At 42.7% G+C, this 24,474-nt stretch overlaps 1 protein-coding gene across 1 annotated transcript in view; it reads left to right on the plus strand.

Moving 5' to 3' along the window:
• Positions 1-21,044, plus strand: part of TRPC5 (transient receptor potential cation channel subfamily C member 5) — a 65,688-nt gene extending 44,644 nt beyond the window's left edge. Inside the window, exons 6-10 of the mRNA XM_075053724.1 lie at positions 1,419-1,614; positions 17,379-17,585; positions 17,766-17,807; positions 19,482-19,571; positions 20,310-21,044. Of these exons, the coding sequence (XP_074909825.1) occupies positions 1,419-1,614; positions 17,379-17,585; positions 17,766-17,807; positions 19,482-19,571; positions 20,310-21,044 (1,270 nt within the window). The remainder of the gene's footprint in view (positions 1-1,418; positions 1,615-17,378; positions 17,586-17,765; positions 17,808-19,481; positions 19,572-20,309) is intronic.
• Positions 21,045-24,474: the final 3,430 nt, after the last annotated feature.

Below are 24,474 nucleotides of genomic sequence, written 5' to 3' on the forward strand. Positions count from 1 at the left end.
CAGCCTAATCAGTACTTTAACTGCTAATAGTTAAAATAAGTTAAAAGATAGCTAGCACTGCACCATTTTTAGTACACAATTGCTTAGCATTCTTTGGTTAATCCTTATTTTACCACCTCACTTATTTAATAAATCTAACAAACAGCCTGACTTTTGGGAGAAAGGATTTTTTCTTTAAAGAGTCTTCATAATTTTGGCCAGTGAAAAACAGAAAATACATCCACAAAATATAAAGAATCTAAATCCCCATATAAAGCATGGGGGTACCTGTGGAACAAGATGCCCAGAGAAGCCGGGAGAACAGATTCCTGGTATGTCAAGTAAAGTACCTGAATTATTTTTATTGATTTTTCCACTAGGAGCATTTGAAAATATCTACTGACCTCAGGCCAAAATGGAAACTCTTAAACAGGCATATAAATGTCATTTTTGGATGATATAAATGCCATATTTTGGAAAGACAAAACAAAGATGCCCAAATAGAGCAATTATTTAGATTGCTGATTATGTATTTGACGTGGTTGGGAAAGGTCACTTGTCTCTGGCTGAAGCAAATAGAGACCTGGGATGATCTCATCAGCTGTAAAGCACAGTGAGGTCAGGTCTAGTTCATCTATGGAAAGAAGACTTCAAAAGAAGAAAACCTCTCGAGCTGAATTAATGTGATGACTTTCTTTCATCTGAGTCATTACTGATCAGTTGTTGCAGCATGCTATTGAGGGCACTGCACTGTGGTGGGTGGGAGCTGCTGCACAAACAAGCCATAGCGACCAGCATTTTTGGCCACGTGCATTGCTAACAGACAGGGTCTTAGCACACTGGCCTGATTCACTTGCAGCCAAAGTAATTGCGAGCTTTCCGCTTATATTAGAGCAAAACGTGTAAGTGGACGTGGTTTCTTGCATCTCCTACTCCTACCTCATGGTGCCTTGTTGTTGTGCACTATTTAACTACTACGGTCATGCTGTACTTGGGGATGTGTTCCCTGAACGTTTAGTCTGCAGACATGTTAATGATGCAGGCACTGATTAAACAGGAGAGTTTATATCTATAGCAGTATCACAGCATGGCAATTTTAATTAGAGGGAATTTATTGTGACTGTTCTGTCCATGTGTGTAGAGTGGGCAAGGGAACCTTGGGTTTCTTCAGGGCAGTTAGGTTTGTCGCATCTCACAAGGATGCGGACAGGGCTCTCGGACAGGTAGCAAGTGTTGTTGATGTGACACAAGTCTCACATGCATTGGCCAATGGGTCACTGTGGCTGGAGTGCAGACTGCCTCCTGGGGAGAATAAATGGCTGTGCGTGTCCTAGGCTCCCAATGTCTGCATGTTCCCCACCTGAACACTGCCTGAACCAGGCATTGTTTTCCATTCTCCAGAGTCAGGTAGCCAAGTAAAAATCTTGTTTTATTTGCAGACTTTTCGAGACCCTCCAGTCACTCTTCTGGTCTGTGTTCGGTCTGCTGAATCTCTATGTCACCAACGTGAAAGCCAGACATGAGTTCACAGAATTTGTTGGGGCCACTATGTTTGGGACCTACAACGTCATCTCCCTTGTTGTGCTGCTGAACATGCTCATAGCCATGATGAACAACTCCTACCAGCTCATTGCCGTAAGTTATCTCATTCTCTCTCTTCTTGCTTTTATTTTTCTCCGTGTGCCTCATCTGTTTGGCTTATAGCAAGTGTGTATCTTCTGGGATGCTAGAGACTGCTGCCCCCAGTTTTTGACAGCAGATAGTTGGGATTTCTACTCACTAGCCTGAATCATGCTTGCGGAGGAGTTTTTGCTCTGTTTGTAATGCTTCTTAGCTGGAAAAGGCTTATCAGCTGTGATCTGCCCTTGTCTTCCTCTGTAGAGTAACCTCACTAATCACATTGTCATTAGCAGCTGATTTACTTTGTAGCAGAGAGGGCATATAAAGGGAAGCCTTCCCACTGCTTCCTGATGTTTGGTTTTAATTTGGGAGGGGGGGCGGCAGTGGTGTTTTATATTTTTTTTCTTCTCTCCTATTACTATTTTCTCATTTGAAACCGTGTGTGTCAGGAGCCCAGTCCTGTAATTTCTTATTCCACAGTCTTCCCACTGAAATGAGATCATTTCCATCTGTAACACCAGGCCGTCTCCTGGCAGCTGACTGTAGACCCATAATCTTAGATTCCTAAGTAACCTCAGTGCAGAACGGATCTGAGCTGAGGCAGCTCAGGGCTGCCAGTTGGCTGTAGAGCCAGTTTCAAACTTAACTTTACCTTCATTTGAATGTTCAAAACTGGTCTCACTACTGTAATCTCATTCTGTGTACCTAAAAGCTAATCTGCACATTGATGATTAAATTTGTCAACAGATTGAAAACTAAAGCAGCGTGCTCTGCATTTTAAGGTTCTTCAGGTAAACTACACAGAAACAGTATGGAAAGAAGCTAAATCTTGTGTGCACAGTACTTAAGATAAACCAGCGGGCACTTGCTTTCCAGTGTGATAGGTTTAGAGATAGTGAGGTGATGAAGTGTTACATCATCTGTGAACAGAAACAGGAGTTAGGAAAGTCATTTGTGTCCTCAGCTGGTCACTCAGAAGTACAGGCAGAGCACAGACTTCCTTCTCTGCTTTGGATGACTCTTGGATTTACTCTAGAAGATAGAGGATAAAACAGAGAAAAAAAGAACCAGCACCAGCTCCCCTACTATTTCCATTCCCAACTTCCTGGACAAATCTCTGGGGAAATGTATGGGTGAGCTCCTTTCCTGGCTAAAGCACACAGAGGAAAGTATCGAGTTGTCTGCTTGAACAGGTTCCACAGCTGCTGTTGATCATCTGCTGATTGAAGTGGCTCCTAAATTTAGTTATCTAGTCAAACTGAGCACAGACCCAATCAAATCGGTGATACTTTTGGACATCTGATCTTTATCACATTAAAAAGTATGAGAAAAACTGGACCATTGACCTTCCAAATGAGCAGAAAAGCAGCTTATCACAAAGGCATCGCTGCTTTATCAGTCTGTTTCAATGCTTTAAGTGCTTTCTCTTTGTTTAGTGCTACTCCTCACATTCCAGTGAGACTGGAATGAGGGGCAGAAAACAAAGATATGCTCCTTGGCCATTTTCTCCCATTCCCCTTCCTTTGTTGTCATCAAATAGGCTTGTCACTGACACAAAGCCCAAACCTAAGATTGGCATAAGAATAGCAGTATTTGCTATTCACTGGGATACAAACCACTCATCATTCTTTTCCTTGAATAACTTGAGTGATGCAATGACACATTACAAACAATCCCGCATGACTTAGAGAAACCCATCATAACAATTAACTGAAGTGAATGGTCCAGAGTGGACTGCCGTATTAATGTTTTGTATATGGAGCAGTTGGGAACAGTGAATTGCTCCATCAGAAAATGTGCTTGTGAGAGACCTGAGGGTAAAGACTGAACTCACCAGTTAACCTAGGCATAACACACAATTCAGCGTGCAGCGTGAGCCCCCTACTCAGAAGAATGACAGTGAAAATGCTACAGGATACTTCTTTGTCATTTAAGCTGTCATATTGCAATTGCTACTGAGAGCAGTGACATTTCTTGGGAAGGCAAGAGGCAGTCACTTCCAGCCTCTTCTTGTACAGCGCATGCGGCTTGTTTTTTGAAGCTACTATTTCTACATGCTCACAGCATTCTCTCAGGGATAAGTTTTCTTCATGTGTCTTCTAAGGGCAAACATCAATTAATCTTTTCCCTGAAGAAAACAACTCATTAATAAATGTTGAGCTTTACAACTGTGGGTCATTTTTTAACCTCCTATAATCAGGTCTACCCCTTTCTGAATCACAGTAGACTGGTTGCTAGACTGAGCATTTCTTTCTCCTGGTATTTATATTACATTGAATACACACGGAATAACAGCATTCCAGGGAGGGAGGAGGGGAAAGGACCAAGAAGCCCTTGGAGTAGGGTGGAGGTCTTCTCCTCAAACACATCAGTAGGAAATCTTGTGCCATGTGCAGGACTCTGCAGAGAAATTAAATGAGCGAGACGTCAGGGATGAGAGTGCATCTCTGCTTGTCGATTTCCCTGCAGTGGAGTGGTCAGGACATCTTAATTAATTCCACTTGTTAATGATCCAGTGGCATTGCTGCAATGCAAACAGTCTTTCTCCCTTCCTTTTTTTCGGGGACAAATACGTTAATGCATTTGTAGTGGTTACTCTTCAGGTTAGTTTTTCTCCATTGTCTCATATATATGTGAATTTCTGCTGTGAGGTTAGAGAAAGGAGAATCTAAGCTGCTCTTTCTTTGCTCTTCATTGTGTCTCCCGAGTATGGGGGTTAGGGCTTGGTAGTTAATTAAGCACTGTAGGCACACAGCATGAAACCACAGAGTATCTGTGGAAGACAGAGCAAGGCAAGCAAAGAGTAAAACCTCCACACAGCTTTGAGTGATTTCTGACTCACAGAAGGAAGTATTCTTCTGCCATAATTTTGTTGTTTTTTTACTAAGCTATTTCAGACTTCAATAAATACGTTTTTCGAGGGCTACCCTGAAGCAGTTTCAATATTGATTTTTTTCATACAGCCCATTTTTCTCTTTTGCCAAACCATTGTCAAGAGCTGGTTATGGGAGACACTATGTTTCACTGACAAAGCAAACAAAATCCAAATGCACACAATTTCCATACGCTTTCCACCATTTCAATATGTGAAGGTCAGAATGTTCTATACAAGCAGCACAGAATGCAACTGGATGTTATGCACTGCCTGGTCTCTCATCTCAATACCTTCCCAGACGTGACAGAAATACCATCACCTGATGAATAGAAGAGGAATATGTCACGATGACACAAGGAAGGACAATGGAACTTATCTGAGAGTAGCCAGATGGGTCCATCATTCGTAAGTGGCAGAAAGTAACAGAGTGGGTAATGAGGACACTTTATGTCATAGGCTATTTCTCACAGAATTGCCACTTGGCTGCATCTGAAGTTATACAAAATCAGTTTGTAATTTCTTCAAAACAATGTGATAGTGCGTGTTACTGGGGGTCCTAGGGTGCAGGTACATTTTGCAGGGAATCAGCAATCACGCATGTTTTCTGAAAGCATGTTCCTTACGGACACATCCATGATATTCTGGGAAGTCATGCAGGAATTAGTCACTGGAACTGTACCAACAGTTCTGACGCTGACGCTGCAGGAGCAATGGGAAGCAAGATCAATGCAGGAACGGCAACTAAGACCCATCTGCAGGAGGAAAACCGTAGAGCTGTGAACTCATAATCCGAGTTCCAGGTGAATTAGAGCGATAAGTGGCACGCGACAGCACTGCAGCAGTAGGCATCCCACTGATGTATTAAGGAGAGATGTAAGCACTTGCAGCTTTCAGATGTTTTAGGAAAGTACAACAATGCTTAATACCTCAGGGATACCGTCACACCAACATAGGTCTGAGAAAAATTAACTAGTGTGCATTAAAGTGAAGGTGTTACAGTTTCAAGTGCGTAATACATGGTGTACGTGTGATGTTGGAATGACTTCACTAGCAGTATGTATTAAGTTACGAAATTGTTTTGTATATTGTATTTCGTATCCTCCTGTTGGTTTGTATGTCTATTATTTCAACTTAGTTCATCTCGGACATCTGTTACTGCAAAAGACAGCTGCATGTTTAATTTTTTTAAGTGTATCTCTGGGAGTAGAGTGTATGACCAAATTGAAACAGAGTTGCCAGTGTTCGGATTGGAGAAATTAGGCCACTGGACACCAAAATAGGAGTGCAGTTTTAAATGATGGAATAGAATTGGGTGGATTAGCGCATACTATGGAGGATGAGAATGAAAATGATAACTATTTTGCATAGCAAAACAAAAGCTGTACAGTAAACAGAAACAGTTGGTATGTGCAGCTAAAAATAAGTGACCACTTTCAGAAAATTTTGACTTTAAGTGTGGGGATGTTGCACATGGAATTTTCTCCATGTTTGCAGAGAGATTAAAAATTAAAGCACAGAGGAATATAAGGATCTTTCAGCTCCCTATTACATTGTTTCCAAGATGACTTTCGATTTCCCCCAGGAAGTAGTATCAAACTTTTCTTGATCTACAAAGAACAAGAATTCCTCTAGTTTGCTGTGCCAGTTGAACTCCCTCAGCACCGTGGCAGTAATTGCTACCCAGTTTAATTCACAACAGCAGCAGAAATTCTCTTCTCCACTGTGATCTATGACCCTTAGAACTGTCAAAAAAATTTTGCACTTCCTCTGCTTGCATGACCTGCACAGTTATTACTTGGTGGTTTTGCTAAGGAAGAATTTTACACATCAATAAACTTAGTTCAAGACACACAGCTGGACAGTCCCTGCATGTGGCAGGTTTTGGGATGGTAGATTGTCCCTCTGTAGAGGGAAGGCTAGCTCCAAAGCTGGGACTCAAATCTAAGCTACTGTAAAGCATCAGGAAGTGTTCATCTCACAAGCCCCATTTCAGAACCATTAATTTGAATTTCTGAGGAGAAATTGCGATGTGTTTGTTTTTTTAACTCTGTCATACAGCAGGAAATTAAATTATGCTCTTGTTATACTCTTGTTGCCAATATGATCTGGGATTAATGTCTCTTGAAGCTTTTTATGGTGTAGCAAAACAACTGGGCTCCAGAAAGGGGGTTAAATGGCTCTTCTTTGGTTTGCTGGCTGAATGAAATATCACTGTTTGTCACCCAGTTTTATGGCCCTCGGGGGCTCCAGCTGACCAACATACACATCCTGCTGGTCACTGCCCATGTGCAGACCTCGTGTTCTGGGTGCAGGTAATATACTCAAGTCTTTTCTTCATTCTACAATGCCACTGTAATTACCCAAATCTCAATTACTGCACTCCCAAAACTCATCTGTGTCATCAGTAGTAATTAACTGAAATCACAAATTCTTCTGAACTTAATTGGTGCCTTTTGTGACATTTGGACAGGCAGATTTCTGTTATATTTCCCCACAGAGTGTGATACATGTCGAGAAATGCTACACCCCTGCTCTCTAGTTCCCGCCTGGGTAGCACATCTTTAGAGGAGTGGGATTGATTCCCAAGGCTGGGTGCTCTCTCTGGAGCTTGTGACTGGATGTGGGGGACTGCCAGCAGATTTTTCTTTGAAAGTGAAGGGAGATATGTTGCAGCAGTGGTGTGCTGTGATGCTACCATACAGTGAGAGGTCTGTGCGTGAAATTAGCCCTGGAGCCTCGCTCTAGACTGGCAGGCAGTTTAATTGCTTTTTGTTAGCAAGCTAAAGTATTCATTTGAAGGTGTAGAACTGTTTGTCTTTTTGCTGGCTTTGGCCTAATTACATATAACCGATGGACTTGAATCAAGTTGTTAATATTCATCGGGTGTTTGTAGAGCCTCTGAAGGGAAGCACTTGATGTGCTCTGGCTTCACATGCTGCATCTTTCTTCTGTTGTTAGACGAGACAAAGCTAATTCTCCATCCTAGGGCCCAATCCTGCTAACTCCTGCTCATACAAGTCTCATCAGCAGGATCAGAAGGTTAATCCTTTCTCTTGTTGTTAATCTTTGAAAACCCTGATATTTATCTGACTCTGTGTACCACCATGGCCAAACCACTCCAGCACTTACTCAGAGGAGCAGAAACATTACATTTAAGTAAAAAAGATGAGCTTGCAATCTGTAGATGACCCCTGGCTGATTTAAGATATTACAGGGAATTTGCTGGCATTTGTATGGGTAGGTTCTGTTTTCTTTGGTGTAGTTAACACACCAGTGCCCCGCATGACAGGTCAATAATTCTCTGCCCATTACGTGCGAGGCAGCGCAGCAAGGTTTGTTCTTGCTACATGATAGAAGTTGAAGTATCCAGATGGAACCACGTAGGTTGCAGCCCCCTGCATTATCCTATCTTTTATTTAGGCCTGACAAGCTCAATTAGCATTATCTTGTGCTTCTGCATCGAGGGGACTTCTGTTAAAAAGGCAGAAGAAAAGACAAAAAGTGAAAGATAAAGGAAAAATATTACTGAGGAAAAAGCAGTGAAAAACTAAAAGGGATTTATCTGGGAAGAGCTTTCACCTGATATTGAGCAATGGGAACAGCTATATTAAGAATCCTCTGAAACATGACCTTTTAGATGCCAATGCTTCACCGATTCCCTTTTCAACACGCTGCAATCTAGCAAATAAGTTGATGCTGATTATAGAGGTGAAACAGGATACAGACAACTCTGTCCAATTAAATGGGAAGATGTCTCATAACCTGGATGCTGAGCTGTGGCTCCTCGTCTGCATTTCTGTTCTCCGGTCCAGTCCTCCACAGCTCCTCAGCTGCAGACCCTGTTTTCAGAATCTGGAGAAGAAACAGGGTCTTCGTCTCCTGAATCGGTGCTATCTGCACGGCTCAAGATTCACTTAGAGACTTGAGTGATCTCATACATTTATAATGGTTCCCTTCCTTTTGGCTCAAGGATATATTTAAATGATGGGGATGTTTAGCTAGGATTTTTCATTTTTGAGCAATTTTTCTGGTTTTGGCAACTAAGCTCATGCATTGCATTTAAGTGACTATGCAGGCAGGCTGACTTCCAGAGGTGTCGGGCACCTGCTTTTCCCACTGGTGCTATGACCTTTACAGACTCAGTAAAAGACATAGTCCAGCTCCACTCCTTCGCTGAGGAAAGGCACTTTATGACCAGTCATAAAAGAGCAAAACACTAAAGCATTTGGTACCTGAATACATGTACACGGTTTCATTGCTTAACTATGGAAGATTGAGAATGATAATTTTATTCTTTTCGTTACTTGAGGAAGGGATATAAGGGCTGTGTATATATGTGCATAAAAAGGTTGTAAAGCCGAAGGAGATACAGTGAGTCTCAGAGCTTTGATTCAGGGAAATTCCAGCAACACATGAAAACAGCTCCCAGGGTCAGACCAGTAATGAATTTACAGTTATTACCCCTTTTGGTCAGCTCAATATGACCAGATATTCTGGTAAATATTTTTGTAGCATAGGAGTCAGCGGCAAAGACTATCAAATGTGCTTTGTGATTATTCATAATCAGAGCTCAGATCTAAAAGTTACAAATGGTCCAAATAACACATTAAATAAATTGTTAGGCCTTTAAATACATTTGTCGCAGCTGACATTACATTTCCCAGCTAAAATCACATCCTCATAATGGCACAGACTGGATCCTGGGATCTGAAATTCACATGTGGATCCAAACTGGGATTTTTCTTCTTGGGACTAATTTCTCTTGGGGAAAAAAAAACAAAACCAAAAACCAAGAAATAAATAGAGGGCTACAGAGAAGTACCTGATTTTCCTTTGTATCTGGCTCCTACCAGTCCAGCAATAAACTTCAAGACATTTCTTCCATGGAAGAGTCAAATCCCAGGCTGACCAGCTATGCAGAAAAAAAATCAAAGATAATATTCTGGAAATAGTACAAGTAGAAATGAGGCAAAGCTCTTTTTTCTCTTTTTCTTTTTTTTTTTTTTGCCATGGTACTAACAGAGTCATCAACATTTAAGCACTTTGCCTTAGACATACCTTCTCAGCCCACTATTTCTCTACAGGTATGTGTGAATTACTTGATTTTGACCTGGCTGGAGGTAGTTAACATTATCAGCACAGATGCACCTTATCTCTCTGACTTTCAGCATGAAAAGAGGCTCTTATCAGGCAGCGATAAAGGAGAGAGAATGGATGGTAGGAAGAACAAAGCCTCAGTGATATCCTTCTCATTGTTTCCTCCTGCTGAGGCTTTTTTAGAGAACTATTTGTCTGCATGACCTTCCTACTGATCTGATTTATTTGACTATTAAAATAAAAACTGAATTTTGCTGGGATATGACTGAAGGAAAAAAAAAGGTGTCAGTTCAAGTAATTCAACTGCACTAAAACCAGCACAGTCCACAGTTCTCTGTGTGTCTCAAATATAATATTCCCTGGCCTTCTCATTAGCTATCGTTGTTTCCATCCAGTATGCTGGTGGGAGATGAAAGGTAATTGATATATATAACCTAAATGCATTGTGGAATGTAGTGCATTGCAAGCTATAAGAAAAATGTTAATTATGAATATATTCTGCACATAGAAGATATAAATAGCAGAGATGCTAAAGCATGCATTTTCCAAGTACAAACAAACTGATTCCCCAGAGCTGGGAAAATCAGCCAGCTCGCAGTATGGACGTCCGTTCTGGGGAAGCAATGGCCAGTGCAGCAGCTCATCTAATAGGTCTGCTGTGGCTGTGGAGTCACTCAGGAGTGAATGCCCATGCTCTTTGCTTGACCTTGTGTATTCAGAAGCCATTAGGAGTTTTCTTTTCCACTGCAGCCAGTGACCTACCCCATTTCCATAGTTTCCATGATTTCAGAGCCTCTTTGGCTATTCTCCAAAGACGAAGTCCTTTATCCATCTTATTATAAAATGCAGTTGCTGTGATATATGTCTTGTTGACGCTGAACTGGCCATTCCCTTGATCTGTTTGAAGTGATGGACCTCGGACACTGCAAAATTAATGAAGCTTTACCTAACTTCCTCTGTTACAGTGTGTTCTTTTTTGGGCTCTACCATGACTGGGATCTTCATACAGCTTTCAAGTTTTTAAGGCTTGCAATCCCATTGATGGCTTATCTGAAATTTTTGCTATGTAAAAATTTAGATTTTGGGTTTTTTCTCCCTTGTGCTCTGTTTGATTTCCTCACCTAAGGGCCTTGCTGCTTTCTGCCTCTTACCAGATAAGGATAGCTCTTTTCTGAAATCCAAGTCTTTACCAGTACCCTGGCCCAAGAATTCACTTTTCTCATATCCCAGTGGTGGTATTTATTTATGAGTCTTTCTTTAGGACCTGCCTGTGCTTCATGAACATCCTTTTCTGTGCTGGAACCAGAAGGTGCCCCGCATCCCCAGCTGAGCTGCTGCCTGGGGAGCAGCTCTCCCTTCTCGCCCTGCACATCCTGCCCTTGCCCATTTGCCTGCATTGCGTGCTGGCGCGTGGGGCTTGCTTTATTGCTCTCCAGGCATGTTTTCCCACATATTGGAGCGCTCCTTCGCTATGTATGTGCTGGTTTGCATCTGCCGCGGGCTTTTTCTCCCCTGGGTATTGCCTCTTCAAAGCCGTGTGTGGTTGGCGCGGGGCCGCTGCAGCTTCCCTGGTGTGAATGTCTGGTTGCTGGTCAGGACTTCGTTTGCTTTACCCAGTGCAGCATGTGATTTTGTGCTAGACAGTACTTTCATCTCCTCTCTGGCTGTCTTATTCCCCAACTGTTCTAATTGCTTTTTCTAATGCTAGATTGTCCTCCTTTAGTAATTTTTCTTGTATTATTTTTGAGATTGATCCTATTAAGTTCTTATCCTTCAATATGTCATCCCCAGCTTTGAAAGCAAAGTCATTTGTTGTGAACTGCAGCTGAATTACCTATTCATTAATTGCCTTTGTAGGTCCCTGATTTTTCTCATAGACTTTTTTTCCTATGACATATTTTTCTTTGAAAAATATTAAGCATCATTTACCTCAAATAGCCTGCTTGGATTTTTGCTGCTTGCTTCTCTGAGCTTGTCATTAAACCCCCAAGCTCTGCTGATGTTATTACCAGTTTGTCCAACACATATTACAAAATTAACAGCTCTGAAACTGCGCAAGAGTTGTCTGTGTCAGGCTCTGTAAAGATTAACTTTCTCCTGACCCTCTTCCTGTAATGCTTTCTGTTCAGGACACACAAGGGTGTAGTTCTTGTGCTAGCCTGCTTGAAAGCCATTGCTGATATATTTTCTGTGCTGTTTCCTGCTCTGGGTTTTGCAATGAGCAATAAAGAGGCACGTGAGATAGAAATACACTAAATAGCATTTAATGACTTCTGTACTTCACAGCGCAGCTAATTACACAGCAAAAAAAGCACGTTTGAAGTTCCTGTGCCTCTCAGGCAACGAGCCCCCCGCTCCATAGGCTGCAAGTAAGATAGATATGTCAGCGAGCGCATTTTAAAGGCGAATGCTGCATCTCCTCCTTCCTTCCTGGAGGAAAGTACTACAGCTTGGGCACTTCCTAATCTTGTGGGGCTGCTGCCGGCACCTCCTGGGACAGCAGCAGACAGCAGTCCTGCTACTCCTGATGTAGAAATCATGCCGGCTTCTGTCAGCATTCCCGGCATAACGGGAAGGCTTCCAGACTCAGCCACGGCCAGACAGCCTGGTCCTGAGGGCATTGTCACAGCCATCTATATCTGCATCTGACAGGCAGCAGCCTGATTTCCAGCTTAGCCCACTGACTGCTGTATAATAAAACACAAGAAAGGCACACACAGCCCTTTTTGTGCCAGCGAGAAAGATGCTAGATATCTTTATTCTTTCCAAATGGGCGTGGGGAAGATTTGCATCCCAGGAACACACTTAGAGGAAGGGGCAGAAGCCCTTGTGCAGCTCTGTGTAGCGTAGAAGTGCTTAAGTAACTGATTATCTTGTGATTGTTTCACAGTAGGAAAGTTTGAAGATCTCAAGAGTGCCTGGCTGCTGAGCATTACCATCACCTCAGCATTATGTTTTAGCTGAGTGTTTGTACCATGGCTCTGCACCAGCCTAATCCAGAGCTAACCACAGCGTGCAGCAGCAGAGCGCAAGGAGCTGCCATAATCCATTTCAGCCTATCGGCCCTGAGCTAATGTAAACTCAGGACTATCCCAGTGCTTTCAGGGAGCTAAATCGAGAGTCACGGGATTAAGCTCCTGTGCCCCAATTTGCCACAGGCTTCCCATGGGACAGCCCTGTGCTTCAGCTCCTCTGTGCTAAGTTAAAAGTAACAGCGTTTTCCTCCATCAGCTTTCCAGCCACAAAGGAGCTGAAATACTAAACACATGAAGAGGTTGAGGAACCTAGAGGCTGCAGCAGTGGTAGCCATCTCATACAGAGAACTGAAACTGTCTTCCATCACTGGGGTCTGCTGGCTGGGTCAGTACCAGCTGAGAAGCTGGCTGTTATTTGGCAAAGTATGATCTAAACCATATGGCCCAGCAAGGAAATGGTGATGGAAATCTTTATAGAAAACATTTCACAAAATGTAAACAACAGATTTTCTACACAGAGATGAAGATGGAGATTAATGCTTGAATTATCCTGGATAATTAGTGTAGCAGGTAATTATTTAAAATCTGGCACATCTGTGAATACATCACTTTGACTGAATTAGAAAATCCTCACAACTGCTACAGTAAGATGGCTTCAGCGATCCCACGGGGAAATCTTTATGGGAGATTAATTCTCACTTCAAATGGCAGAGATTTGCAAGAGGATTATGTGGCCAGTATGACACATTCGCATTGTGATAGTAAGTGATACAGTTTTTTTTCCTCACAGAGAAGCCGAGTGCTGGTTTCTTTGAGTTCATGTGTTCTTTGAGCTTGAGGGCTCAAGCCCTCTTAAGGAGTGTTTTATAGCTGAAATGATGAGCAGTGCTTGAAAGAAAATGGTGACAAGAACAAGGGCAGGAGCAGCAGAAGCTCAAAGAGAGGACAGTGGTATCCAAACTTGGATTTAAATTCCTAAAGCAACAAGGTCACACTTCCAAAGCTAGTGGATATGTTTCTTTAGCTTATTATGAATGTTACCAAACAGTTGTAGTCTAAGAACGTTGTATGAGACAGCACAGGTCTGCGAGGATCCTGTCCTCGCTGTGTAGTGGATCTGCTTGAAGCCCCTTGCCATGGCAGAGCGCTGCAGGGCACACCTCGCGCCACCGAGCTCCCCTTGGCACGTGAACTCTCACTGTATTGGTATTCGGGAGCTCACTTTGAGTATTCACCTACGTGCAATCTTTGCAACAGCTCTGATGCAAAGCAGGCTCACACTTGGGCAGCTCTCAAAAATGTAAATCTTGCCAAATGGCCTGCGGTCACTGGGGAGACGCACCAAAAACCTGCAGCACGTCTGGTGGTCCACTGGGCCACGTTCACAGCCCATGCAATGACTCAGGTACTGGTTATAACTCACAAGTGCTTCAGGTTTGAATTGGGTATCGAATGATTGCTGAAGCACGGTACTCTTGGTACTCAACACAGGGAGGAGAGTTAGGAAAGTGGCAGTTTTGTGTGCAGATTTCACTGCTTATAGCACTAAAGAGAGCTCTAACCAAGAAAATGGTGGTTTCCTGGCACACAAAGACATTCTCAGTAAAATTGAAATGTATCTTTGCTATATATTTCCAACACAAAACTGCTGCCAGGAGCTCTCATCTGATTTTTCTCAGGTTCTCAGAACATCAAGGTGAGTAATTGAGACAGGCAGAGTTTATAAACCCTAGGGAATTCACAGCAGCAGAAAAGAGAGAAAGAAAAGATACTTTGAGCTTTGTACAGAGGGTCTAGTCTTTTAAGAGAGGTTATATTGCACTTGTTGACTGAGACTGCACAGGAACAAATACAGGTGGGGCTGAAGCCAGCATCCACCAGCCTCACCCACACATTTATATCAACAGGGATTTGTTCAGACCAACCACAAAACTTCCCCAATGAGAAACTCCTGCTAAGTTTCACAGCACAGCCCCACACCTGCATTTAGCCCCTAGTCAAGCCCATGTAGTCCCCTTAAGCTATTTTAAAATGGAAGAACAAAACCCCAAAACACTCTGTGCAGAAAAACTAATTTACAATTCCTAAACTACAGATTTGCCTTATCCTCCTCTACAAACAGCATCCAACATCCACTACTAAATTGCTGCTGCCTAGGACATGCCCTTTTTATAATGGGCTGAAGGAAATTGCTACCAAGTCACCACACCTGATCCCACCACCAACATTGGACATTTGATGGACCTTTGTAGAAGGGAAGGGTGGATTTATAGCCTTCTCCAAACTACCTTCTCCCTTCTGACTCCTCAATAGGACATTTACACCTACTTCTGTATTGACAAAGAACTTTAAATATATGTGTCTGTATCCAAAATAACAGGTTTTGCACTCTCCTTCAGCTACTGCCTTGCCCTAGACTCTCCAGCTGCCCCAGATAGTGCTATCAGTGTTGCCAGGTGTCTGTAGTTCCTGCACACCCCAAGAAAGGCTTACTCACAGTTGGGCTGAAGAACTCAATGCTGGTCTCATGCAGCTATTTGCCTACAAAAGGCTTTAGATGCATGAACCAGCAATGCAACCCTTCTCTGCCAAGAGAGGTTTGATCTCCTGCCTCCGTTGCATACAGCATATCCTCCCCAATAGCCCCTTGGCTCAGCTGGTGTGTGATGCCAGTCATTCTTCTTCCGAAGGCTGTTTCCACTGAAGTTGCCCAGACCAGGAAACACTCAGGTAGGAAGATGGGCACGAGTGAGGCTTTAGGATTGAGCAGGGAGCAGCCAGCCCTGCTTCTGGAAGAGGCTGGGACAGCTCTGCCTTTAACTGTGAGCAGTTATTAGGCAGGAGTCATCCTGTGGGCTGGTTGCGGAGCTCAGAGCACTAACCCAGAGTCTGGGAAGGAAGAATAGTAGCTGCCTGACACCAGCTTGTCCTGCTCTTCTCTAGCTCTGCTGAGCTTTCTGCGGCCTGCAGGTAGAGATAAATGAAGAAAAAATGAGCAAAAAAATTTTTTTTTAGTGGGGTGGCAGTTATTTCTACTGCTGTAAACTGCATTTGTTACTACCTGGAACATTGTTTCCACCAGCATTAGTTTCTAATGCTTCATGGGGATACTGCAATTTTCCTGCTTATGGGGTCTGATAGTGTATGAGGCAAACAGGAGCATGGCAGGCTGCTTCTCTGAGTCTACCTACAGCTTGAAAACAGCCCTTTTGGTAAGCTGGCAGGGGATAGTAGTGTTCTGGGCTGATTCAGACCATCTGCAGAGACAAATGTGCTCCTGGGCCACTGAGGAAGTCTTTTTAAATTGATTGCTGCACATAATTTGAATACACTACTAAAATGGAGTTCAGCTGCACCTCACTGTCAAAATGTAAGCGTATTTTATCCATGTCAGAGCACTGGAGCGTAGCCAGAAAGCCAGTGTAGTAATTTTTGGGGCATGATGTTCAGCCATATTTTATTGAACTCCCTGTCCTACACATCGCTGCTTGTTTCTGAGAGCTGCTGCCCTGCAGCCCAGCATCCTTGACTCAAGAGGGCTGCTTGTTCCAACCTGGCTGAAATCTCCTCAGAACCTTAAAATCCTGCATTGTCCTTTTCTCCTACCTTGTGCTGTTACTTAGCCTAAATCATTACGGCTTTGGTTTAATCTCATGTCAGATACCGTTAGCGTAAATGCTGAACAGCTAAAATGTCATAACCATCAGCTTAGCGCTATACTCTGCAATGACAACAATATACAAATTTACCATTTAAATTCAGTGTACGATTATAAGCTGTGTTCAGCAGTGCTTGGCTTGAAGGCTTCAAACTATTTCCTTCCTTTTCTGTCTAATGTCAGAATTTCTGCAGAACATACAAAACAGTGGCATTTTTTAACTTTAAGACTAGTATGAAACAGCCTGAAATCCATTTTGAATAGCTGCAGTATCTCTCTGAATCCAGGCTGCAAGTAGATGTCTCTGCCCTGATGTTGAAGGGAGTATGCAGTTTGTTACTGGGCAGGACAGCCTGTTGACTCCATGGACTAGACAGCAAATAGCTTGATTTGGGGATCACCATTTTGCAGTCTGTAAGGTCAGTGTCTTGTATAGACTCACTATTCCTTTCCTGGTGACTGTATGGACTGTGTGCCTATCTGTGCAGCTGGAAAATGATGCTGTTAACTTTCCCCCTTTATTTGGTTGGGATGAAAAACACTAGAGCACAGCAAGCTAGCATGGTGATAATATAAATGAAAAATACCCACAAACCAAACAGTAATATGTCTCCCGTTTTATGTAAGGATAACGCAGAGGCAAGATTTAAAATATGGCACGCATAAAATGTGTTACTTCCCTCTAAGAGCTGAATTAATGGATGCTATAAAAAAGAAACGAAATCAAAAAACACCATGAAATATCTTTTTCCAGGGAAGAATGTGAGAATTCATTGGATTTGGACATGAGAAACAGCAATCTGTGATAATAAAAGTGCTAGCAAAAAGCAAAATAAGAAATGTGTTTTCTTGCTTCTTGTTTGGCGAACTAATAAGCACAACCTCTAAAGGACGAAGCCAGGCTTTAGCATGTGAAATTATTTTTGTGGAATATTGCTATCATCTCATTTTTAAGTGATTGGTATTTTTACACTCTAGCTACATGTCACACCGATTTTTTTTTTTTTTTTTTTTTTTTTTTTTAACTACACCTGCAGCAAGGGAGATGGAAGAAGCGATACTGCTTTGTCTGCAGCTGGAGAAATCCTTTATTGCTCACATCACCTCAGCCACAGGCATTTGTGCCAGGAAAGCCTGCCTGAAGCTGTTGATAGTCTCTTTCCTTCTCTCATAGGACCATGCGGATATTGAGTGGAAGTTTGCACGGACGAAGCTCTGGATGAGTTACTTTGATGAGGGTGCCACTCTGCCACCTCCTTTTAACATTGTCCCGAGTCCCAAGTCAGTTTGGTACCTTTGCAAGTGGATTCACAATCAGCTGTGCCCAGGAAACGACTCTGACAATGAACAGAAGAGGCATGAAAACCTCAAAACGTTCACAGTAAGGAGCTGCGTGGGTTTATACTTCATTTTTCGAGGGTGCTTGTGCATGTTCAGGATTGTGAGGGCCATTGCTCTGCTAGTGCAGTAGAAGGCTGCTGGATCCTTACCTGCTAAGAGCCATCAGGAGCTCTAAAGACAGGACTAAACAGGTAACATATCTGTGCCTTTCTCTTTCCAGGAACGGCACGCAGACAACCTGATTCAGAATCAACATTACCAGGTAAAGTCTTGAGCACATAAAGTTTTTACTTGCTGTTTCTTCTTCCTGCTCATTTTCTAATACCTCAATTCTTGCTTGCTTCTAGACTGTATTTTGGAAGTGTAGGTTCTCTAAGAGGATTTTGCTTATCATGGACTAAAACATTTCCTCATTAGAGGTGGGATGATTCAGTAGATCACTCCTTTCACCCCCTCTGAAGTAGTAGAAACACTTGCCAGGTATCAGTCTGTCTGCTGAAGTCAAAGGTGACGTCCCCATTGCCATCAGAGGGACCAGGCTGTCACACCATCCTGATTAAAACTGTTCCTGCAGCACTTTTACACATTCTTGAATTGTTCCTCTTCTGCTCTTTTTTGCAAAGCATCCCCAACTCAAACAGTGGTTGGGATTTTCTTTTGTTTTGGACAGCTCAGGAAGGAGGAATGGTTCCTGTGTTGAATTTTGCTGGTTTTGTTTATTCTCAGCCTGCCTGTCATCAAGTACTCATTGAAGTCAACCTACAAAAGGATGAAACTGTATTAAAAACACCAGCTTCAGTACTTGAATTCAGGGTGATGTATTATGCCAGCGTGCTGGAAGGAAAAAAATTCTCCAGAATGTTAGGTGGTACGTTAGGCTATACTGTCAAAAGCCATTAGTAATTTGTCTTACTGAAGACATCTCCTGCTTTTTGAAGAGTATTTTTATCTGCAGTTGATGTTTAACACAATTAGTCACCTCTGACAACAGACATTTGGTACTTTCTGACTGCGCAGCACAGCTTATGGGTGCCAGCAGTGGGAGCTCTTAAAAAAACCTCCCAGTAAAACCTTGGTGTGGAGACCATCTTCATGCTTGGTGTTGCTCAGAATTATCCCTATTTATGAAACAGGGGAAATGAACGGAAGGTTTGCAGTAGTCTCCTCTTTATGTAGAGATCACCCTCTGTGTACGTTGGCTGGCACAGATAAACGTACAAGCTCGAAGTACCAGTTTTTGCTTACATAAAGCCAGCAAGGAGGGACACAAGCACAGAACAAAATGGATATCATCCTACAAAAAACCTGTACTGTAACAAACAGCCCAGGTAACACAGAGGAGCAAAAGCCCGTAGAGAAGTCAGAGGGTGTGATTCAGTCCCTCCAGCGCTGTCCACAGACACTGCAGCAGCCTTGAAAGGAGTTTCTAACCTGCCATTAGGGAACGCAGGGGCAGCTGGCAGGTGTGGTTTAATGTGAATGTGCATTGCCCCATGGGGTCCTGGCTGTTCTTCAGGTTATTTGTTGTCAACAGCCTGCTTGCCTTTCAAATACTCGATAAACAATCTTCAAATGGCAAGCTTAGCTTATCACGATACACAGCATATACACATGAGATTGGTAATCTTAAAAACTTTCAGCAGCTGAGATTAAATGGCTTGAGGACATTTAAGACCACCAAGAATTTTTTCTCAGTGACTTTTACATATACAAAACAAGTACAAAATACCTGCTTGCTGTAGTTAACAACTGAGCCTTCAAGATGGAAGGTAGATAACCCTTTCCAAAGGTGTGTTCTGTTTCAAATGGTAAGTGATTTTCTTTTTAGACAGCAGAGTCAGGACAGTCGCTGTCAGTAAGAACTCAGTAAAATGCAGTAAGAACAGAGTTTGGTCTGAGCCAGCAGTTGAATCACTCGTATTGTTTCCTATTCCAGGAAGTGATAAGAAATCTTGTGAAAAGATATGTCGCAGCAATGATAAGGACTTCCAAAACCAATGAAGGTTTAACTGAAGAAAATTTCAAGGTAATTTATTATTCCTTAATAATAATTTATTATATTAACTCAAGTAAGCCACTTGCAGAGTTTGCACTAACTTGTTAAGATGATTTGTAACCTGCTGTGGAGACGGGACTATTACGGGAGCTGGGAATATATTTGATGTGCATGTAGGGGTTTTTTGAGCAGAGAAAATATTATTATTTGAGTGTCTTCTCATATGATCGCCTCCTAGATTTAATATACAATATGTTATGTAGACAAAAGCATTGGAAAACTGTAGGAATGAAGTATCCGATTTCAGTCAACATGACATTCCTAATCCTAACCGAGACAGAGCCAAAGAATAAGTCTCAATTAACAGATATGAAGAACACTTACCAGCAAAGTTAAAGTTGGGCCTATCAACTAAACAGGATTCCTGCCATATTTCTAAATTTCAGCGGCGTTTCCCCCTCTTCTATAACTGTCTTATTTGACTTTTTGGGGGGGAGGGGAGCGGGGTGGGCAGAGGGGGCTGGTCAAGAGGGCCAGTCCCACAGCTTTAGAGACAAAGATCTTGTGAAGTCTACAATTCTCAGGATTACCAATACTTTTTCGTGTGTGTGTGTTACTGAATAACGAAGATGTATGTGGTATTCTTGTAAGTGTGATTTGGTATCAGCCATTTGCATAACTCTGAACAGCTCTCCCAAGAGAATGTGATCATTCTTTCATGTCACAGATAAAGCTGCTGAGTGTAACTCATTTCTCCTCTTGCCCTAGGAATTAAAACAGGACATCTCAAGTTTTCGCTATGAAGTTCTTGACCTCTTAGGAAACAGGAAGCCCCAGAGGAGAAGTTATTCTACCAGCAGCACAGAGGTGTCCCAAAAGGATGAAACAAATGAGGATAGCGCTGGAGAAAAATCCAAAGCCAAGAGCGTGTCTTTCAATGTAGCCAACAAAAAAAAGGACTTCAATGTATCTGCTCTAATTAAAACTATGTCTGGGATCGATATGGTGGAAGAGAAGCCAAAAAGCAATGGGATCAGTAAGCGCTCTTTTGTCCGAAATGGAAATAGAGTTCAGAGACTTTCCAGCTCCAAGAAGGAGTCCTTTAAGAGACTGGGCCTGCTTTTCTCCAAGATGAACGGACACGTACCTGAACCAAATTCAGAACCCATGTACACTATTTCAGACGGAATTATTCAGCCCCACTACATGTGGAAGGACATTAAATATTCTCAGATTGATAAAGAGAAGGAAGAGAATTGTTCCAAAAGTGAAATTAACCTCAATGAGGTGGACTACAGTGGGAACACAAGACTTGCAGGACAGAGCAAGGAGTGCCCTGTGGTTTGTACCAGCTCCCTTCACTGTGCTTCCAGTATTTGTTCCTCTAATTCCAAACTTATAGACTCGTCAGAGGATGTGTTTGATTCATGGGGAGAGGCTTGTGACTTGTTTATAAACCAGTGGAAAGACGGGCAGGAGGATCACGTTACAACTCGGCTATAAGTAAAGCTATCTTAACACTTGCTGGAAAACTTAGCCAATTATTTGTAATGGTTTGCTCTCATCTGATTCAGCATTACTATTTCCTTTCTGTCCACAGGTGGGAAAAAAAAAGTGTAAAACTACTTCTGTTAATCTATTTTGTAGCCATCTGCACCTTTTTTAATTTACTTTTTTTACTAAACTAAAGGTTTCACCATTTATAAGGTCACTATAAACCACAGGAATCCCTTCGGATGCAGTCTTAGTCTTCAAACCCCACAGACTTCAGACATACTGGTGGCCAAGTAAAGGATTTCTCCAGTGCTCTCATCGTTATCCCACTGCCGCTGGGTTATCGCTGCTGCTATCCAACACAATCGGCTCTGCATCCTGCTCAATTTTCCTCATCAGCACAACCAGCTGGTGAGCAGTGGCTTAGCAGGAGGCTGCAAATCATATTTAAAGTCTTTTTAGAAAGGGTTTCAACTTATAACTGGCTTTTTGTTTTCTTTAAGCAATACAACCTCTGATTTTTTTCGGTTGTGTGTTTTTTTCAGGTTATTATATTAATATTGTCTCCTATTCAGTAATAATTTACCCCTTTGATTATCCAGCTAGAACATGTTATGATTTGCTTATTTACCTAATTGCCATAAGAAATTCCCCCCACAGGGAGCAGAATGACCTTCCAGTTAGGCTGACAGTGGAAACCAGCACCTGGCCTTGCTGCCAGGTTCTGTGTAGATGAACTGACCCAAAACCAGCTGTGGCTGCTTGAAACATAAACCTCAGTGTGGTTCTCATTTCTCATGGGCTGAACTGAAACCCAGCCCTGAGCCTTGCCCTTACACCCTACCCCTCAAGCTCTATCTGTTTTTTGAAATGACTAATCTTACTTCCACTGCTGCATTTGCTTTTTGCTGCCTCTCTGATGGATGTCAGGCTTTAGGAAGAAAACCATCATCCTGGTATATGGCAAGAGAGATCGTCTTCCCTGGGCCTGTGAGCTGCATTTCTGAAAAGCAACCTAAGCAATAGCAGCTCAAACTGCATCTGGCAGCCTGCAAAGTCTCTGCAGTTCCTTTTCTAAGGCGCAACAAAAAGGAGTGTGGTAGATGTTACCTTTTATTTCCCCAGTTGCGGTAATGTCCGGACAGGGCCTAGCGCTGTCACTGCTTTTGTCCTAAGGAGCATCAGAGAGAGGAGAAGACAACCCCATGAAGGGCAAAACGGTTGAATTTTTAACAGTGATTTTTTTTTTTTTTTTAAAACAATGTGATACTTGAACTTTCTTCTGCAGTGTTGCTAAGAAACACAGATGATTGGCACTTATTTACCACCACTTCAGAGCTGTTATTAGTCAGCTGCTTTCTTGGAGAAAGCAAGTCCTGACCGGGAGCTCAAAAATGGCAATCGTGTGTGACAGAGCTTCGTTACTGCGCTCGTGCAGTCACGCCTGAGGCTCCGTTCCCAGGAGAGGTTACATGAGCTGGAGCATATCCCAAGGGTGGTTGCCAAAAATCACCTCTTCTGTGAACTGGGTTGTGAATTGCATTTGTAAAAGCATAATGCTGGAAAATCTACACCTACTGTTGGCCTGGTCAGATTTTAGCAGCAAGGGGCAGGAGCAGCTCTCACGGCAGCACGGAGGGTCATGAGGAGAGGGATTTCTCACCACAGCAGTCCCCCACAGAAGAGATGCTGGGATGTTTGCAGCTGGATACTCTGCCTGAGCTTTAAACCTGACTCCCTCCTCCTGTGAAGGAAAACCACCTCGTTGTGTTTCCCTTTGGGTACCTATACAGCATTACCTAAAGGTCATGATGGAGCAGCACCTACATCAGAGAGAGAAATGTGAACAATGCAGCCAGCTCCTGTAGCGGAGTTGCAGATGCTAGCACACCAGTCATGGGAAGTTTTCAATACAGACCTCAATCAGGGTGGAGACCGTGGCTCTAGGCCAGCTCTGGTGTCAGGAAAAATTAGCAACTAAACAATGTTTCTGTATTCCTTGCTTATAAATGACACCAGTCTTGTTACCAGCATGCAGTATAAAGCGCCAAATATTTAAGCCCCTAGCTGTGTTAGTTAAGGCGGAGTGAAAAGCATTTTTGTATCATTGGGTTTCAGGCTTTCATACTAATTGCAGGGTTAGAGTTGTCTTTGAAAACTGCATCTCCTCTTCCTTTATGAAAGGCTTAGCAAACTGACATCGGCACTACGCAAGGAGACTTGCAAAATCTGAGGCTCAGAAGCAGTTTGCTGATCATTTGTGAAGAAATCCAGCACCCCAGTCTTTTAAGAGGCAAATCCATCGATACGGGAGCGCTGTGGTCAGAACCAACTGAAAGCAATTCTCAAAGCAGCTCACAATAAAAGCCCTACAGTTTAATAAACCAAACTGAGCACACTTCTGGAAAGATGAACATCAGCAAGACCTGCTACAGGGGGATGAAGGAAAGGGTTTGAATAATTTTCTGCCTCACCTAACCACACTGCAGTTTCTGAACTCTACTTGACATGGGGCCAGCAAATCTTTATGGTATTTCCTGTGTAACGAGTAAGAATGAAAACAATCCAAGTACAGTTATGCAGATTACATCAACTGAGTCTGAGGCTGGGAGAGAAGCAGGGTTCATATCCTTGGACAGTAGAAAGGCTTTTAAGTTTTCCACAAGAGCAAACACACTGTTACTGGTGATGATAATATTGTGTCATTCAAATGCAGCACTGCATTAACAAGTACAAATAACAAAATGAAATGCAATTAACTCCGCAGTGGTGCCCCCCAAAAATGTAAAAATGACACCAGGCAGCACAACTCCCTTCTGTGCAAACTGTGAGTCATGTGCCCCTGCTGCATCCTGAAAGGGCAGGAGTAGGAACTGCCACGTTGGAATGGCATGATGGATAACGCAGTCTGCAAAAATCTCTCTATAACGTTATGTTAAAGGCAAGAGGTACGTCACATGGCTGCTTGGCTGGGGCTCCCCTGGGATTTGTTTCATGACTCAGATACTTCCTAGCTCCCAGCTATGAGCTAGTCTGAGCTGACTTTGGAATTTAACACAAATATTTGATTTGGCTGTGGTTAATACATGTGTCCAGGAGTTTGCAAAACTGTCACATTGGTTCCCCAAAAGGCAAAATTCTGTTTGATTGCATCTATGCATCCCCTTTGGTAGCAACAGACTTCATAGCAGCTGGTGAGTTATTATGATTATTACTCTAAAACAGGAGCTTCAGGGGAGGGAAATTAAAGTACCTTGTGAAAAATACACTTGATAAGCAAAACCTGTTTTTTTTAAATTCACTTGCAGTCACAGTATTTGGGATTTCCAATTGCTCAAAAGAAAACATGTTTTAGTGAAAGTTTTTCTTTCCTTCAGAGAAATCAGTGAACTACCCCTGTGCTATCTGTACAAGCGACCGGGGAGGAGCTGATGGGACA

The sequence above is a fragment of the Buteo buteo genome, chromosome 22 (assembly GCF_964188355.1).
Source record: "Buteo buteo chromosome 22, bButBut1.hap1.1, whole genome shotgun sequence".
NCBI classification, from domain to species: domain Eukaryota; kingdom Metazoa; phylum Chordata; class Aves; order Accipitriformes; family Accipitridae; genus Buteo; species Buteo buteo.